Below are 16,745 nucleotides of genomic sequence, written 5' to 3'. Positions count from 1 at the left end.
GTTCAGCATGTTCATGCACTCGCTGTGATCGAGCGACGTGTCGACCTACGGATGCCATTGACGCGGAGCTGGTGAAGGTGCGGAATGCCTGTAACAAACTTGACTGACGGACGAGAGATAAGTCGACAGAAAAGAAAAGCACTCACGGTCAACAAAACTACCAGGTGATTGTCAGGAGTACTGCGAGACATACCGTCGTCCAGCAGTGTGCATCCACAATGAAGCTCCTGCGTAAAATAATAATTGCATACTTCGAACCATATGCTGTTCAAGGTGTACAATTATTATTTTACATATACACATGGGCCTTTTTTCAAACATAGCATACTAGCTTCGTAGCATTATCATCACACATTCTCTAACCGTGCTGCATTGTTCGGGTTGACCTTCTCGATATATCGGCATTTAATAATTATCATAAAGCTCGTAAGCACTGATCATTCCGCCCGACTTTTCCTGCAGGCAACCTTCTTGATCTTCGTCGCCCTGTTTAGTATGAAGTGCATCCTTTGGAGGACTAGGGACCTTGCGCTCCAGCCCCTCGTCCGGACATTTGTAAGTCTGTACCACCTCGAGTCGACCTGACTGATGGTCTGGGAACGAGCGTAAGCGATTCCCAATCCCTTTTTGCATCGCGCGAGCCCACAATCTGAATTCGGTGATAACCTTAAGATGGGACTGTAGGTTGACTTTGAGTATGACCTCCACTCGTTTCTCGTGACTGCGATTGCAGTAAACCACCAATTCGGAAAGCACTGTATCGAGAAGGTCCCAGACAGCGGTGGAATCGTCGATCACTTCTGCTATCGTAAACTGATCTGCTATCTTCAGCTCTATTTTCACCTCGGCCAGCTGAGGGAGATCAGCGTTACAAGCTGTGACCTGAGAGCGGCAGGCTTGAATCCACGCAGTGATGGGAAGAATCCACATTGTACCATCCTATGACCAATTTCAGCGACTGTAGCTGCGAAATTTGCGATAAATCCAGGTGATCCCTGGGGGCGATATGCAGTGGTGAAGATTCGCGATATGACAATGTCAAACTCTTCAACTGCCTCCCGGCTCCCCGTAGCAAATCCCGAACGGCGATGCTCGACTCCGATGAATTCTTGTTCATGCTGAACCATGATAAGTTCAGTTTCCTGACACGTAGTCTAAAAGGAGGGCGCGCTAGCCATGATGGACAAGAAGGCCCATCTATGCTTGAACTTAGCGTTAAGGTGTCAATCTCAACGCAGGGAAGTGGTTCTGCGCGTCCCAATGATAACGCTTCGTGTCGAAAGCCAATGTCGAACAATCGTACGACATGAAGCTTGGGACATGCGAGGAGCAGTCGGCGTATACTGCGGTCATCATACCCTGTGAAAGACCAGACCTCGCTAGGCCCAACCACGCAGAAGTTTTCGATCTCTGGGAAGTAGGGAGAAGCGTCACTCCTGCAGTCAACCAATAATTGATCCCGCTTGCAGTTTCGCAAGGTCAGGCTCTCCACCCGACGGAGCTGCAGCAGGATGCGGAGCAAAAGACCAAATGGCCCTACTGCGCATGAATGACCGTCGATAGTCACGTCGCGCACGTAGTGACAGATGACGGGAGATGCACTGATGATCTCCTCGAACGCTGTATAACGATCCTTGGTCGAGATGACGATAGACCGTAACTTGTGGGCTCTCGACCTTGGAAGCCATGAACGGGATATGAGGCTGGATGCACTAAGGTCTTTAAGTTCGTCCTGTATGTTGTCGATGATCATGTCGGAGATCGGGGTCTGTGCACTGCATTTTCCCCTGAGAGCGCTTTGAAGGTTTTCCTATTTCATCACATGAGCCGCTAAAGCGCATACGTGAGCGGCAGTGTTAAAATTTTATCTTACCATTCTCGTCTCATGGCTTTGATGTTGAAAGTTATTCCGAGGACGAGCTTCGCGAGGCTTGCGCAGTATCTACTCAGTGCCGAACCGGAGCCCAGAATTCATCAACAGCACGGCCACTCACATACCAGTGGCTTCATGTAGATTCATTCTACAGATCAATGGCGCAGTATCGCCCTTTTATCACCTAAAAAAGCAATATTGAAGCACTTTCGCTTGCGTGGCGAAGCGGCACAGAATGTGACTGCGAGATCGGGTGACAGAAGTTTCGCCCTAAATTTGGCCAACACTGGGTCACACATCAGTCTTCTCGCTGTCACTATGGTCGTCTGTCTGGGCCGCCTACTCTGTTCTTTCGATCTACACAGCCTGAAGGTTTACTGCGTTTGACTCTACGTGTGGTCTCGAGCTCTCACATCTGGGTCGGTCTAACGGTGGTGGATGGACTATGGAATTCAACCCGTACTGGTGGCATCATTTCTTGAGAGTTATGGGCTGAGCGATCGGCAAGGTGATTGCTGGAAGAAGTGCGGCGCGCTTTGTGGCAGTGAGAGTGGGCGAAGGTTACACTCCGCTAAGCCAAGCTGAAATGTGAGTCGGTACCTCATAACGCGCTTATTGGACAACATGTTTTCGAAGTCTCTAACATCTCGGAATTCGGTACGCATGCTTCTCCAGCTTTGTTTCAGTGAACATCGTGTTCACCCTACTCGTTGTTGATTAACGGGATCGTTGGGGCTCTTCAGCGGTGACGACATCTTAGTTATCTCGTTTCCGTCGTTTTGTCACCCCTTGGAGGCGCTCCACCAATTGGTTGTCATCTTGCTACATCTCAATGGCTTGATCATAGCTGGAATTGCCAGAACTCCGCGAATGCACAGATATAGGAGGCAAGTGAAGTAACTGCTACTTCGATCCTAGAATAGTGCGAATGCGACTGGAATGCGGGAGTTACTTAGTTAAGTTTCAGGGCGAATCGTTGTTCTTCATTTGTACACTGGCGATAGCAAGACTGAAACTCCGGAGTTTTCTGTCTAGGTTTCTGATGCGATGCATGAGATATTGCAGTCCCACGATATCTACTACCGCCTCCGAATGGTGGAAGTCAGTCCCGTGTAACATTATTCCTCCGTATCACTAATCTCGAATAATAGGTGAGTGGACGAGAAGTGCGATTCTGTAACTTCTCGTTCTATTAGTCCTTGGAGACGGTCATCACAGCATACTATCACCATTCAAGTCATTGCTACCGTTCTTGACCGGTTTCGCGGGTGTACCCAGGAAGGAGGGAACCGTGCCAAAAGTAGCTGCCAATTCTAGATCTCTTCTCGAGAACCCCTCAAGATCGCTTCGCTGACTTCGTGTGCGATTGCATACCCTTTCGAGGTGCGTCCGACTGTTCATCCTCAGCGTATCTGAGTGGTTGGCAAAACACTGATCAGTATTCTCAAGACACGTTTGAGAGTTCTTCCAGCGAAGAATCTCGGAACGATTCGCAGCGCGTAGTCCGAGTCCCTGTAACGCATGTGTATCCTTAGCGTGAAGCTCTTCGCGGCGAATTGTCGTGCTTGCTACGCCACATCTTCTCAGATCCTCTGGCTCCAACGCCACATTGTCGCTCGTCTTCCCTTCGCCAACTCGGACCGTCTATACGCTGTGGTCTTACACTTTCGATGCAGTGTAATAGCTCCGAAGTGGATCCGAGCTACTTCCCGCATCGGGGTGCATTGCGTGCACCTTCGATTCTTGGGGAAGACTCTTCAGTACAAAATACTGCGTCAAATGCCCCCCGGGAGCTTTCGTCTTTGATCCGGTGGGGAGGACTCTTCAGCGCAAGATACCGCATTGAGTAATTTGCCCTCGGGAGCTTTAACCATTGTACTCCACGCCTTCCACGCCTTCCTGCACTGGAAACCAGCGTGAGCCCTGAGATCCCCTCAAGCAACAAGCAGTTGCCTATGCGAGCCTTCGGAGTGCAAGTTCCATCGACTCGCGGAGTGTTCGTGGGTCACAAAGTGCATGTCTTGGCAAGCAGGTCCGCACACGGACACGCAGTGGGTCGGTTAATGGCTTTTGGCGAATGCATCTGGCTTATTCGTCTCCGGTACCGTTCGGCGTGTTGTTGACCGGGAAGACAGACTTGCTGCGGGTTCGCAAGGTAGTGTCAGCATCTCGATTGTCGGTACTTGGCTGTGATAGTTGAGATGCCACGACCCCGACCGTGTCTACTCAAGCGAGGACCATCCATCCTGTTATCTCTTTTTTCGTTGCCGTAACGTGCCAGATCTTGGTTTCCTCGATCCGCCCACTTGGATGAAGACTATTACTGATTTATCATGTTGACTTTCTCTATGAGGATGTCGACATCTGTTCTCTGCCCCTGTGGCTCTGATTGTCGCGTGGAGAACGGCATTGCAGACAGCATCAGCTTACCTTGTTCCGCAATGCGTTCAGCCTGACGAATCATCTACTTCGGTTTACCTCGTATAAGGCGATTAACGTTGTGGCGCGATATCGACGCGAGTGAATTCCACCATCGGTGCGCAATCACGCTATCTTCCACGCCTCGTTGACTTATTTGTTTGGGTCAGACTTCTCTCAGGCTGTAGCGCAAACGTCGCGTGTGAAGTCGTCTCATCTCAAGCCGCTGACTGCTTAACAGCATGGCTTTAACGACGACCCTGCAGTTCACCAGAGACGAGATTATGGGCGCTCAAGGCTTACGATGTCGTTCCGTGTTTCGGCGCCTACGAAGGTCTTGTGGACTCGAATGATCTTCGCATTTGGTGTGCAATCACACCACATCTATCTTATCTATGGCGTTCCTGGAAGTTATTCCCGACTCAGAATGCGCAGCTGAGAACATGGTTGTTCAGCATGACGAACATGAGGTGCGATATCCTGTGATTGTTTCAGTCGAAACGGAAACTCTTCGCCAGAGTGATTCGGCGATATGGAACGTGGTTCCGAAAACGTGAGCAGCCTCCGACAATGTCGAGTACTCGGTGCGTGCGTCCTGGTGTTTTTTCACGCTCCCCGTTGCTTCATCGTTTGTTCTCTAGGACGCCATGGCTCTGAAGGTTCAGGCGCTCACCGAGGACATACCGAAGACACAGCGACCCCCCGGTGTCCGGCTGTGGATGGATGGCCGGCTCGCGACGACAGGCACGTCGCAGTCTAAAGTAGTGCAGGGAAGATACGTCAACTCGGGATCAGCATTTCCCAACGTCGAGCGCAAACCACGCGCCATCTCCCGGGTCCTGGTCATCTGGCAGGTGGCGTCCGATTCGATAATCGCAGGGTGTGCGCAAGTGACCTGCGCGATCGACGACAACTGCCTGTCTGGGACGCGCTGGCCTGTTTCTGCTGGTGGGGCGTGCGGTAGCTCCTGCCGCCGTTCTGCGCGATTACGTCTATCGATGCGCTGATTCTCGTACACGCTGCCTCGCGTCGTGCGAGAAGCTCGGAAGCCCAAACTCAAATTACTTGCCTAGTGCGGACGCGCTGCACGCCCTCTGCCCTCTGCGCTCAGGGCCGGCGAGGGGCCTCGGACGACGGTGCGCCCGCATCAGTCCGCGCATCGGCTGGACGTGTTGCACTACCGTAGGCTTCTGTCGACTCGGGCGAACCTAATCGTTCTCGTGCCACTGGGGCCCCTGCGATTGCGCCTTCGTGCTGGGCTGCGCCTTCTGCGTGGGCTGTGCCTTCTGCACTCTGACTGGCGTCGCTCCTTCGTACACGTCTATTTCGCGAGTCAGGTGCTGGTGCTTGTTTACTCTCGAGACCAAGCTCCGGACGGGTGCTCGTTCGACGCCGTCTCACAGACGTCACAAGCTGAGTCCGGCCTACGTACGCATGGCCAGGAAGGTGAATGGCGCGCCGCTTGCGACACGTTTGACAATTGCCCACCATGGGGGGCGCCTGGTTACGGTTCGGTTTCAGCAGCCAAGTCGGGATGGGCCGAGCGCCATTTTGCATCGGAAAGACCTCGGGCACTGCACGAAACACCACAATGTATAGACATGTGTGTACGTCCAATTTTGGCCGGTCCCACGATGTAAGGGAGCAATATCATCCACTGGCACTCGATTGAATGATTGAATTGTAATTCATGCAGCATTCGGAGCAAGTAGCGTTTAAGGGAGCAATGTCATCCACTGGCACTCGATTGAACGATTGAACGACTGAACTGTAATATCACGCAGCATTCGGAGCAAGTAGCATTTAATCCACTGGTCAGAAACACAATCTACGGTATTGGCCTTCGAGCTTCGAGCTTCACGTCCATGCGCGTATGTATACCCGCTTCCCCTGGTGATGCATCACGTGAGGCTCCCTTTTCTGTCGTTGCAGGTAAGTATGCACTCGGGCGACCTTATCTCCCCAATCGAATATTCATCTGTTGTATAGACACTGAAACCGGTGAGTCGGTCTAGGTTTCTGTCATCCTCTAATTTATCCGAAGAAGCTCTGGCGGTCGGAGCTCCTGGAGATGTCTGCGTAAGCCACGCACGGCGCTCCCCTACGCATCGTTCGAATTCACCCTGCTCACCGCATGTCCGCAGTCATCCAATCCGCACCATCTGGTTCTTCGTGCGACCAGCAGCAGCACCTCAGGCCTCGGCGCCAATCGGCGTGACGCGTATGGGCATTTGTACGAGGAAGTCGGTAAGTTACTGCTTACGCGCTCACGAACCCTCGGCTGGAGTTCGATCCCAATGGGTCATCAGTCGTTCTTGGTCACTCTCCGATGTGCGGTCGCTGACTTCACCGGTCCGCCCCCAGGTGCGAACTCCGAACATCTGCGCGGACTCGGGGACTCGGGGACTCTCCGCGCGGCTGTTCAAAGTAGCTGGCAGCACCACTGTGTGGGGGGGGGGTGGGGGTTTCCTCGCGGTCCGTCTTCTCGCGCCCGCACGACCTCGCTGTTCACCGTTACAGAGCAAAGATCATATCGTTAGGCCCATGGTCAAAAAATCGTGCGCAGGCGGCTTTTGGGCGGTCTGCAAAAAAGAGCTCCCGATAGGTGGGACCTGCCGCTTACACCTGGGTGCGAGCGGCCCAGGCGGCGCCACCACCCACCTGAATTACCGGCGCGTTTGATTTCGCAGTCCGCGCTGTGAACGGATTCCGTTGGAGGGGCCTATCGATGTGATCTTTGCTGTAGCGGCAGCTGCTCTCCCCTCCTTTCTATCGTAGAAATGACGCTCGATCGTAGCTTACCAGCGATATCTCATGCGTCGCGCCCAGTTCGAGTCGCTGGCCCACCACGTTCGCTGCGCGGGCTCGGAGATGCTGCCATACACGATATGTCTTCTCGGGCTTGAAGCAGGCGTCACGATTTCACTGGAGGGGTTGGCCCGCAGTGTCGGGGGTCCTCTCCCTTCAGTCATGGCGCTCGGCCCATCATCGGCTCACCAGCTGCTTGCGACCGAACCGCGCGCAGAACGTGCAGGACTTAGTAGGACTCGCGCTGCGCAGTTAGAGTGTGCTATTACCGCGGCACGCGCACGCGCACCGTCGAGTAAGCTCGCGCAGCTCCCACGTATTGACCTCGGGCCTTGCGCGGCGCTGTTCGTACGCGCCACTTGCGGCTATACCGTACGGGAGGCCCCGCCGCGATCGAATATTGAATGTGGGGGAGCCCAGCCCGTATTTTATCTAGCTCGCGCTGTATTTGGAGCGGACGTCGTATAGACTATAGAGCACGCGGTGAAATGTGGAGCGGGGTACGGGGCCTTCTCGGGCTGCTGCTGCTGGGCAGGATCCGCGGGCTTCGCACGCAGGGTGTCGGCCGGGTGGGGGGACCCGGGCTCCGAATGGGAAGACGTACGTATGGTATGGTATGGTATGGTATGCGACGTGGACACTTCGACTCGACGTATACGTCTGAATCGCTGTCAGGCCCGCGAGTAGCGAATTCGGAGTCGGGCGGGCAGCAGGTCACGGTACGCTGCTGCAGAGGCGTGGGCGTGGGCGCAGGGTCCCTCCTCCCTCGGCTAGTTCCCCCCACCCCCCTCCCCCCGTGCTGCGAGAGGCTGCCCCCGCGTGCGTACGTACAGACGCAGCGGTCTCTCCCAGACTGGTGACCCCCTCATCTGACGGTGCGGTGCGCTAAGCCGCGAACGTCTAAGCCGCTCTTTTCTCTTTCTCGTCTCGCATGTCGACGGGAGCAGGAAGGCGTTGGCCAAGTGCACTACATACTATGATAAACCGCTGATCGCGCGAGATCGAGTTCGGGTCATCGCGGCTTCGGAGTGTGCGCGCGGGACCCCGGGAGCGCGCGGTGGGCTGCGTGCTGCTACCGTCCTCCTGCGCACCTTCACTGTTGCGGTCCGGTGGCGTCTGGCGAGGGTAATAAGCTCGCGCAGGGTGTTGTTAAGTCGGCAAAGGGGGTGGGGGGGTCCCGTGCGGAGGGGGTGTGCAGGATCCGCGCAACAACATCGGGCAGGGCGACCGACAAATTGCCCCCGCGTGCGTAAGCAGCCAGGGCTTCGTAGCGCTGCCGAGGTTCGCAGGGGGCTCAGGTTGGGCTCAGGATGGACATACGGGTAGGGCCGACAGGGAGTTGATGCGAGCCCTATCTGATGTGAACGCACCGTGCCAGAATGTGGGGAATGAATGCAGCAGGATACGGGCGCTGGTGGCATCTGAGAGGACAAATCTCCCGTTAGTCGTTCGAATTGCTCACGCGCGTTCCCTTCTCTCGGGGTCCATTTCGCGGGCGCAGGATAAGAACTAGTGCGTCGGTTCGTGCGGGCCCTCGTCTGTTTATTCCTCCTTTTCCATTCCTGCCTCGATATACGTCCTCTATAGCTCCCTTCGGCGCTGCGACCCCGATTTGATTCCGCGACGCTCCGACACGACACGATGTACTCGCGGATCCAAATTGCGCCCGTCGTCGATCAGCGCGCGTTCGCCGCCGCCGACCAGTTGTACGGCGTCGAGGTTGCGGAGCAGGACTACCGCGGCGTCGCGTATCCGCAGTATGCGACGTCGAGCGCGGCGCGTTACGCGCAGTATGCGTATGCGGACGATGACCTGGACATCGACCTGTCGTCCCGGTTTGGGAAGCATGCAGAGGAGGCATTTGGACAGTTCATGAACGACAGCGACAACGCGCTGTCGTCGCCGAGTGGGTGCATGCCGTTCGTGCACCACGCGGCGGAGTTCGCGGTCGACGGCACGCAGGTCTCTGTGGACGTTTGTGGGCTGAGAGCGGGACAGGTGCGTGGGCCCGCTCGATCGCGCGCATCTCATGCTGGGCTGACTTCTCGACGACGTGCAGTATGCGTCGCAGCAGGCCCACGTGAACGCGGCTTCGTACGCGGGGACATCGACGGAGTTTGCGGCGGGGCACGCGGCGTGCGTTCCCGCGGATCCTCGCCCCTACGGCTCGCAGGAGGTGGGTCCCGAGGTGGGTCGCGCGCCGTCGATCTCCGCGAGCACAGCGATTGAGGCTCCCCTCTGACAGCTTTCGCACGCCGACGCGGGCAGTCCGCCTTCGCCTTCGCGGTACGGCAGGGATCATCAGCCCGCCTACGTCATCGCCGGCAGCCTCGCCCACTTCAAGCAGGAGCCCCAAGACGATCAGCCGATCGCCGCCTCCTGGCCCGTCTACGGCGGCGGCCCTCTCGCGCCGTCCTTCCCCGCCAGCCCCGGCCTCGCCGTCCCCGGCGAGGACCAGTACGCCGCCGACCTCCAGTACGCCGATGCCGACTACGGCTACGACGACACCGCCCCGATCTCGCCCCTCAGCGACTCCGCCTACGGCGACAGCGAGGACCTCGACTTCGGCGCGTCCCTCCCCGTCGCCCTGCACCACCCCTCCCCCTTCCGCAGCTACACCCTCGCCGCCGCCATCACCCCGCTCCCCGAGCCCGCCCCCGAGCACGAGCCGAAGCGCGCCGTCTCCCTCCCCGCCGCGACCCCGCAGCCAGCCGCCTCCGCCTCCACCCCGCCGTCCGCCGCCGCGCCGGCCCCCCGCCCGCGCGGCCGCCCGCGGAAGAAGCCCGTGGCGCAGGTGCACGCTGTCGGCTACCCGTACCCCGCCCCGCTCTCGCTCGACGAGCTCCCGCTCCCGGACCGCGAGGGCAAGCCCGGCCAGGCGCTCTTCCGGCTCACCACCACCGGCGGCCCGCGCGAGCCCCCGAAGAAGAAGCCGGTCATGGCCTGCCTGTTCTGCCGCGAGCGCAAGATCGCGTGTGGGCCGCCCGTCCCCGGCAGTGCCGAGCTGCGCTGCAAGTGCGTGCGCTTTTTTTTTGGTTGTGGTGCGGGTGCGCGCGTTGCTGACTGGCCTTCTTTTACTTTATTTTTTTTGCGGTGTTGCTGTAGCCAGTGCGCGCGCCGCTCGCTCCGGTGTGAGTACCCGAAGGAGTCGCGCAGGGGGCAGCACAAGCGCGGGCCCCGCGCCGCGCGCGTACAGGCCCTCGCCGACGCGCACAGCAGCAGCGGCAGCAGCAGCAACAGCAGCTCGGAGACGCTGCCCGACGTCTTCCCGCGCGCCGTGCCCATGGACGTCGAGTGGGGCCCCATCCGCTCCGCCTGACGCGCCCCGTCCCCGTCCCCCCGTGTCTGTCGTCGCGTTCGATGAGGCGTATATACCCTATACCCCCTTCCTGTTGTTCATATTTTGTTTTTGGCTTTCGCGTTGCGAGGCCGCCGCGCTGTGTGTAGCTTTTTTTTCCGGTTTGAAAGTCGCTGTCGATTGTCGATGCTGTACTGCTATTTTTTTCTTTTCGGCTACGTTTGTACGAATTCACGATGTTTTCACGACCCCGACGCCACCCTTCCAGCTCGGCCGCGATGCGCTCCAATGCTCCAACGTTCGAGCACGAGCGTCTTTCCGAGACCCTGGAGCTCGAGCGCGGCACCGTATCACTCAAATTGTGCGTCTCATACCCCACCTATGGGGCTGCTGGGAGTCGAACGGCGAGATCCCGTTCGCCCAGTGCTCAGATCGGATAACGCTCCTGCACGAGTTCATGAACCCCCACAGCGCGCCACCTTCAAGTATGCCCCCCCTTCGTGACGCGCTCTGCAAAGTACGCTCCGTTCTGGCGAGAATTAGAGCTCTCGTAGGTACACACACACATATACCTCGAGCGTCTTTCCGATAACCAGCGTCGAGCTCGCCCGATTCCCCCCTCCGCTTTCTCATCAAGCGCCGTGTCATGCCCGACTCCAAGAGATCCCCGGTGTGCGCAGACACGCCCAGATCGAAATGAATATAACCGTGCCGCATCGGTCAAAATGCTCGTTCCTCGCCAAGTATCACGGCACCGCGAATCTGTCGCGCGCGCGGCGCCATTCAGGTACTCGGTTTCGCGTACTCCGTACGTACTCGAGCGCTGACAGCGCGTCCTGCGGGAATTGACGCGACTTTTCGGCCTGGGCCCCGGTGAACCCGTGAACCGGTAACAGCGTACACGCGATCCCGCTGGCCGTTCACGAGCGATCGGGGTCGGACAGCGCTCGGTACATGAGAATCCCACTCGCCCTCGCCGCTCGCTGAAACAGCAGTGGCCCCCACCACATCACATCGCACGCGCGTCGCCCGGACGCACGTCGACGCCGTCACCCGTGCGCAGCCGCTAATCCGAGGCGGGCGCGCATCTCGGCGGGAGGGCGCTGCTAGGGCGGGCACTCGGAGGAAGGACGGAAGGGAAGACCGCGGGCGTGGGGCTTGGCACCTGGGCATGTGCTGAGGCGCGAAGCACACTCTGACGAAGGACTGCGAATTTTCGGAGTTTTCGCACTGCGTGGCAACGCGGAGGAGGATCCGCGGGACGATCAAACACGCACGCGACGAACACACGGGAGTCCAAGGGAAGAAAAGAAGGGACAGACGAAGGAGCGTTAGCCTCGATTATAGTGCCGCCGCATCACGACGCCCTCGACGGTCTCGTCCTCCATCCCGTCCGCCACCCCACTGGAAGGCTGCTTACGAGCGTTACCACAAGTAAGGTGGTACGGCACGTTCCTGACGCGCTCTGGGAATAAGGTCGAGACATAGCAATAGCAAACGGAAAAGGCTCTTGAGGGAAGGGGTGCTCGGGTAAGATGAGTTCAGTGAAGATTGCGCATGCAGGCATGGCGACGTATTCGTGCCCGTGGATGCTTGCAGTATGATCATGAGTGCTCGGAAACGGAACAGCCTCGATTGCGAACGATCGAGGTTACTACATAGATCTAGATCTCAGCAGGACCGCCAACCGAAAAACTCAGGCTCGCCAATACACCCGGTCGCATCCTCAGGCTGAGGTATTATATCATCGACCATGCCCCTACTTCGCTTTCCAGCTCTTCATTCTCGCGATCCTATAAGTTTCTACGGCTTAGAAGCCATCGACGAGCACACGTATGCCGATATAACTCTCACCGACGTGAAGTCTATACACGAGGGCAAACGGTTGTCGGTGGTATATCGCGCCACCGCTCATGCTACATCTCCAGAGCTGGCGTCACAAGATGTCGTTTGCAAGGTCGCCTACGGCCGTCGATCCAGGGACAGCTTGCACCACGAAGCCAGAATATATGACAAGCTTCGCGCTCTACAGGGTCGAGTAATTCCTCGGTGCTTAGGCTTGTACGAAGGTGAACTGGAAGACGGACTTGCGGCCTGCTTACTCCTGGAATACTGTGGGGCGGAACTCGTCAAAATTTTGTGCTTTAGGGCCAGGGAGTTTAGGCGAGCCTATGAATCTCGTCAGCGACTCGGTTCCTTCACTAACCCGATTGGCAACTCAGACGTCAAGTGCTCGATTCCCTACAGGAGATACACCGCCATGGCGTCCAACACAACGACGTCCGCGAATGTAACATCGTCGTAAGCGAGGGCGGACGGCCTATCATTATCGATTTCGACGTCGCGCAAGAGCACGACTGCAAGCTCCAGATGGATATCAAATTCGACCAAGTGAAACCCGACGTCTACGAGTTCGGCTGCCACGAGCTGCACAGGGCAGCCGTGTCGGCCGATGCATGGCTTCCTAGTACGTTTTGGCCTCTCCGCTGCATCCATGGTGCTCATTTCCCCGTAGGGGTCATCCCGTACCTGTGGTATCACGTTCCTATCGAGTTTGCAGAGTCGCCAGAATTACTCGCTACGCAGGCACCCAAGGACATGCCGCCGGACGATGCACTCAAGCAAGCGCAAGCGTATCATGCCATGTTTCTCGAAGCACTTCGGAAGAGGGAGCGAGGCGAGCCGTACTGCTGGCGTGATGACCGCATGGTAGTATAACAACCTATCGTCCGACGTTCTTTGACCGCTCTATCGTGCTACACAGAACACATGTGAAGTATTCTGTATTCAAGGATCAAGATTGCAGTCAGTCTTCAAGTAGATAATGTGCTGGACGTGCTCATGATTTACATCGAAACGAGGTGGTCGTAGACTAACATATCTCAGGCTGAAGACAGCACATACACAGCTCAACCAGAGACACAGTATCCAGGAGTACGGTGGCCAGGAAATACTATGGGTTAGTCTAAGCGCACACAAGCCTGCTCCAGGAAATGAAGGAAGGAGCGAAACGCCCTCAATTATAATGCCGCACCACGACACCCTCGACCGTCTCCTCCTCCACCCCGTCAGCGCGCCGGCGCAACGGCACGAGCCCGTATGCAGCCGTCCGTCCCTTGCGCCACGCCTCCATCGTCGGCGCGCCCACACACTCTCCACCACCGACACTGGAGCGTGCGTGCGGAACGAGGCGCACGCCGTCGTCCGGCATCGCGAAATAGAACACACCGAGGCGCGGGCAGGCGCACTGGTCGGGCGGCGGCTGGACGACGCGGTGGATCGTCGCCTTGTACGCCCCGCCGGAGAGAAGCTCGAGCGCGTCGCCCGCGTTGATAACCTGCGGAGCAGGAGCGAGTTAGCGCGTGCCTTGAGGAGATAAGACTGAGGTGAATGCGTACGAGGGCATTGTCGATGTGCTTGATCCAGCGCCATTTTCCGTCGGGAGACAGGATTTGCAGCCCGGCGATGGGCTGGCTCCAGAGGACCGTGATGCTGCCGATATCTGTGTGGTGGAGTGAGCAATTGGGTGAGTAGTTGTGGTGAGGGCTGTACCTGTATGCCCTTTGAGCCAGACATTGTTCGTCTTCGTTTCTTCGTCTCCTGTACGGGGATAGCTGTCAATTTGTTAGAGGATCAGGTGCGAGCGCGGATGCTCGAGGGATTTCGGCATACTAATTCATGAAGCGGACTGTAGGAAGGCCATCGTTCGTTCAGTCGGCGCGCTCGGAGTACGACGTAGTGAGACATACCGGAAGACTCCCCCGCGGTGGAGAAGTTGTGCTGATCTACGAGACTATCTTCAGGAAGGCCAAGTCCTAGTGCAAGCAACCTACAGGCCGGTCAGTCATCAGCTGCTACTCAGGTAAGATGGTGACCTGGGGCGATGTACCTGAGAATGGTATGGACTACACTGTAGTGGTTGAACTGTGCGAAGGCTTCGATCTCGGGCAAGAAAGGTCGCATGGCCTTCGGGTGCTGCCTCTTAGTAACGTCACGGTTGACTGATGACGCCCATGAGATCAAAGACGAGGGAACAATGTATGATGAGCGGCGTACTGTTATAGTGCTCGACTTGATCGTGTACTCCTCCATCGATGTGCTGTCAGAAGGCCGATCAGCGAAAATTGCGGCGGTGCAAGGGAAGGTAAGGGCACACCCATAATTGGCGCGGCTTGAACCCCTGGTACGTCCCGCTCTCCTTGACATTCCCGGTGTAGAGCCGCTTCTCCTCGTCCGCGAGAGAGAACGGGACGTTTGCAATGTCGAACATGCGGTCGTTCTGCATTCGCGCTCAGCTGGAATTGTCGGCGTGCATGTGCGTTGTAGCATTTACCTGGGCTTGCGTGTAGCCATGGTTGATGGCATAGAAGAAGCCCTGTGCGGCTATAGCGTCGCACAGCTCTATCGCGAGCAGAGCACGGCCCTCCGGAGTGTGCGCTTTCGACAGATCGATAACAGCTAGATCTGCGTAATCCACTAGATCGCAGAGGCCTGAGCACAATTGCATCAAGAATATAAAAAGGACTTACAATTTTCCTTCGTTCTGGTGGGAGGGACATGGTGCCGGACAGGCGGTAAAATCGTGCTCGGCATCGTCACGGTCGACGACTGTCAGTATCTAGAGATGCTGTGTGCACAGTACGACGTGTAACCGCTATCTTATACCATCGCGAGTGGTGGTTCTGTGCAGTCCTTCGACTGCCAAGCTCTGTACCTCTCAGATAAGAGCGAAGTCTTCTCTGTAAGATAGACCCAAGGGGCTTCCACGCCGACAGTTTTTGATAGCAGGTTTCAAAAGTTAGACGCCAGATCCCGAATACCAGTACGAGGACTACACCACCAGACAAGCCGGACAACGGCTGGATAAATGAGAATAGGGTCAACGGCCGGATGTCTCCGTGATATCCAGCAGATCATTTCCGCCAGACGTCCGTGAGATAAATGCTACCGTTGTTGGGTGGAGAAATGATCTGGATGCTGACTCAACACACTCTCGACATCCAGGAGCCATCAGCTGGACATCTAGTGGATAAACACAGGCAGACGTCAGCTGGACATCCATCGCTGTTTGTTCATGAGACATCTGTATTTTGTCTAGAATTTATTTCATCGGGAACTCTGCGACCTCGTCTCCCCCCAACGAGCCAGCCGAAAATGGCCAAAACATTAGAATGGTATTTCTACGGTACTCTGAATTATTCTATATGCAAAGAAAGCAAAATGAAGGTAGATACGAACGACGGAAGAGCATGAATGTAAATTATGTGAACATTGCCTGGAGTGCAGCATTAACCTGCTCTTGCCATCCATGCTCAACCAGCGCGTGCGAACCCACTTGAGCATGTGTGCGCATTCGATCAGCGGATGGGAGTGCATTCCCTGGATATAGCCTCAGATCCTCCTGTAACCTGGTCGTGAAAAATCTTAAAAAGATATCAAGTCAAAAAGGGCACTGTTGCATAATTAATATACGTATGCAGTCCACTTCTTGCACTGCTGCTGCTCATCATTTGGTGCAGCCTCTTCAATCATCTCTCGCAGTGAGAGAAGCTGCCCATCAACGAACAGCCAGAATGATCTACACAAGTCATCTTCCTCATTGGTGCTGCCATCAGCGGACATACTGTCCACGGTGCCACAAAAGTCAGTGGTGCGTGGGGGCAAATTTTTGAACAAACCTCCGTAAAAGAATCAAGGCATTCTGGTGAGATGTTGGCTGAGTTGCAAATGGAATGTCCATAGGTCTTTAGCCGCTTACAGCCTCGAGGAGTCAAAGTAGTGGTATCATCCAAGGAGTCAGTTTCTGCACGTCGCCTTTGAGGCAGGGGGCCAGAAATCTGATCAGGAAGAGATGGAGATTGTTCACGTGAAGGAGAGGGTGTCGGAGAGGGTTGAAAGAGTGGCTGAGCTGGTTGTTGTGCAGATGCCAGCTGGCTGCTACTAGATGCAGAGGGTGCCAAGGACGGATGTGAAATGCTGAAATGAAAATTATTGAGCATTTCCAATGGTGACAGCTGGCATATGCATGAGTGGAGGCAGAGTTGTCAACACTCATCACAGAGCAACAAGTTGAAGTTGGGATTTCGACAGCCAGTTAACTGACACCCACGTGACCATTTCAATTTCTCAGACACAACAAACTCAGAACACAGAATATGTCAAAAGAAATCAAGAATGTAATCCTGTCTAGTGTAGCTGTCCATAATCTACACCTGTGTAGAATCTCCAATTTTCAGCCATCTGCTGACTACTGTTTCGAAGCTCCTGACTCTGAATATAGTGTCCATCTGACTGACTCAGAACGTTGCCAAACGCTGGAGGCTGGTGCATCTGTGGATGTACAATGGT

General features: G+C 56.1%; 6 protein-coding genes across 6 annotated transcripts; 4 read left to right on the top strand and 2 right to left on the bottom strand.

Moving 5' to 3' along the window:
* Positions 1-1,215: 1,215 nt before the first annotated feature.
* Positions 1,216-1,753, bottom strand: SCP_1700880 (hypothetical protein; the record flags this gene model as incomplete). Its single annotated transcript, XM_027764875.1, has 2 exons — positions 1,216-1,379; positions 1,435-1,753. 2 exons carry the CDS (start codon positions 1,751-1,753, stop codon positions 1,216-1,218), a joined length of 483 nt encoding a protein of 160 aa, XP_027620676.1.
* A 438-nt stretch (positions 1,754-2,191) lies between these two features.
* On the top strand, positions 2,192-5,298 carry SCP_1700870 (hypothetical protein; the record flags this gene model as incomplete). The annotated part of the gene is made up of 2 exons (XM_027764874.1): positions 2,192-2,197; positions 4,933-5,298. 2 exons carry the CDS (start codon positions 2,192-2,194, stop codon positions 5,296-5,298), a joined length of 372 nt encoding a protein of 123 aa, XP_027620675.1.
* Positions 5,299-7,261: 1,963 nt separating this feature from the next.
* On the top strand, positions 7,262-7,567 carry SCP_1700860 (hypothetical protein; the record flags this gene model as incomplete). The annotated part of the gene is made up of 1 exon (XM_027764873.1): positions 7,262-7,567. The coding sequence occupies one exon, from the start codon at positions 7,262-7,264 to the stop codon at positions 7,565-7,567; it is 306 nt and encodes a 101-aa protein (XP_027620674.1).
* Positions 7,568-8,740: 1,173 nt separating this feature from the next.
* SCP_1700850 (hypothetical protein) lies at positions 8,741-10,418 on the top strand (the record flags this gene model as incomplete). The annotated part of the gene is made up of 4 exons (XM_027764872.1): positions 8,741-9,097; positions 9,159-9,287; positions 9,345-10,114; positions 10,205-10,418. 4 exons carry the CDS (start codon positions 8,741-8,743, stop codon positions 10,416-10,418), a joined length of 1,470 nt encoding a protein of 489 aa, XP_027620673.1.
* Positions 10,419-12,150: 1,732 nt separating this feature from the next.
* On the top strand, positions 12,151-13,115 carry SCP_1700840 (hypothetical protein; the record flags this gene model as incomplete). Its single annotated transcript, XM_027764871.1, has 3 exons — positions 12,151-12,554; positions 12,620-12,864; positions 12,913-13,115. The coding sequence occupies 3 exons, from the start codon at positions 12,151-12,153 to the stop codon at positions 13,113-13,115; spliced, it is 852 nt and encodes a 283-aa protein (XP_027620672.1).
* A 298-nt stretch (positions 13,116-13,413) lies between these two features.
* Positions 13,414-14,990, bottom strand: SCP_1700830 (predicted protein; the record flags this gene model as incomplete). Its single annotated transcript, XM_027764870.1, has 10 exons — positions 13,414-13,734; positions 13,796-13,899; positions 13,950-14,011; positions 14,070-14,085; positions 14,147-14,226; positions 14,287-14,398; positions 14,454-14,496; positions 14,554-14,676; positions 14,731-14,873; positions 14,927-14,990. 10 exons carry the CDS (start codon positions 14,988-14,990, stop codon positions 13,414-13,416), a joined length of 1,068 nt encoding a protein of 355 aa, XP_027620671.1.
* Positions 14,991-16,745: the final 1,755 nt, after the last annotated feature.

This window comes from Sparassis crispa, assembly GCF_003851025.1.
Source record: "Sparassis crispa DNA, contig_000016F, whole genome shotgun sequence".
Classification (NCBI taxonomy): domain Eukaryota; kingdom Fungi; phylum Basidiomycota; class Agaricomycetes; order Polyporales; family Sparassidaceae; genus Sparassis; species Sparassis crispa.
Note: the sequence above shows the minus strand (reverse complement) of the source record. Positions and strands in the feature narration are given on the sequence as shown.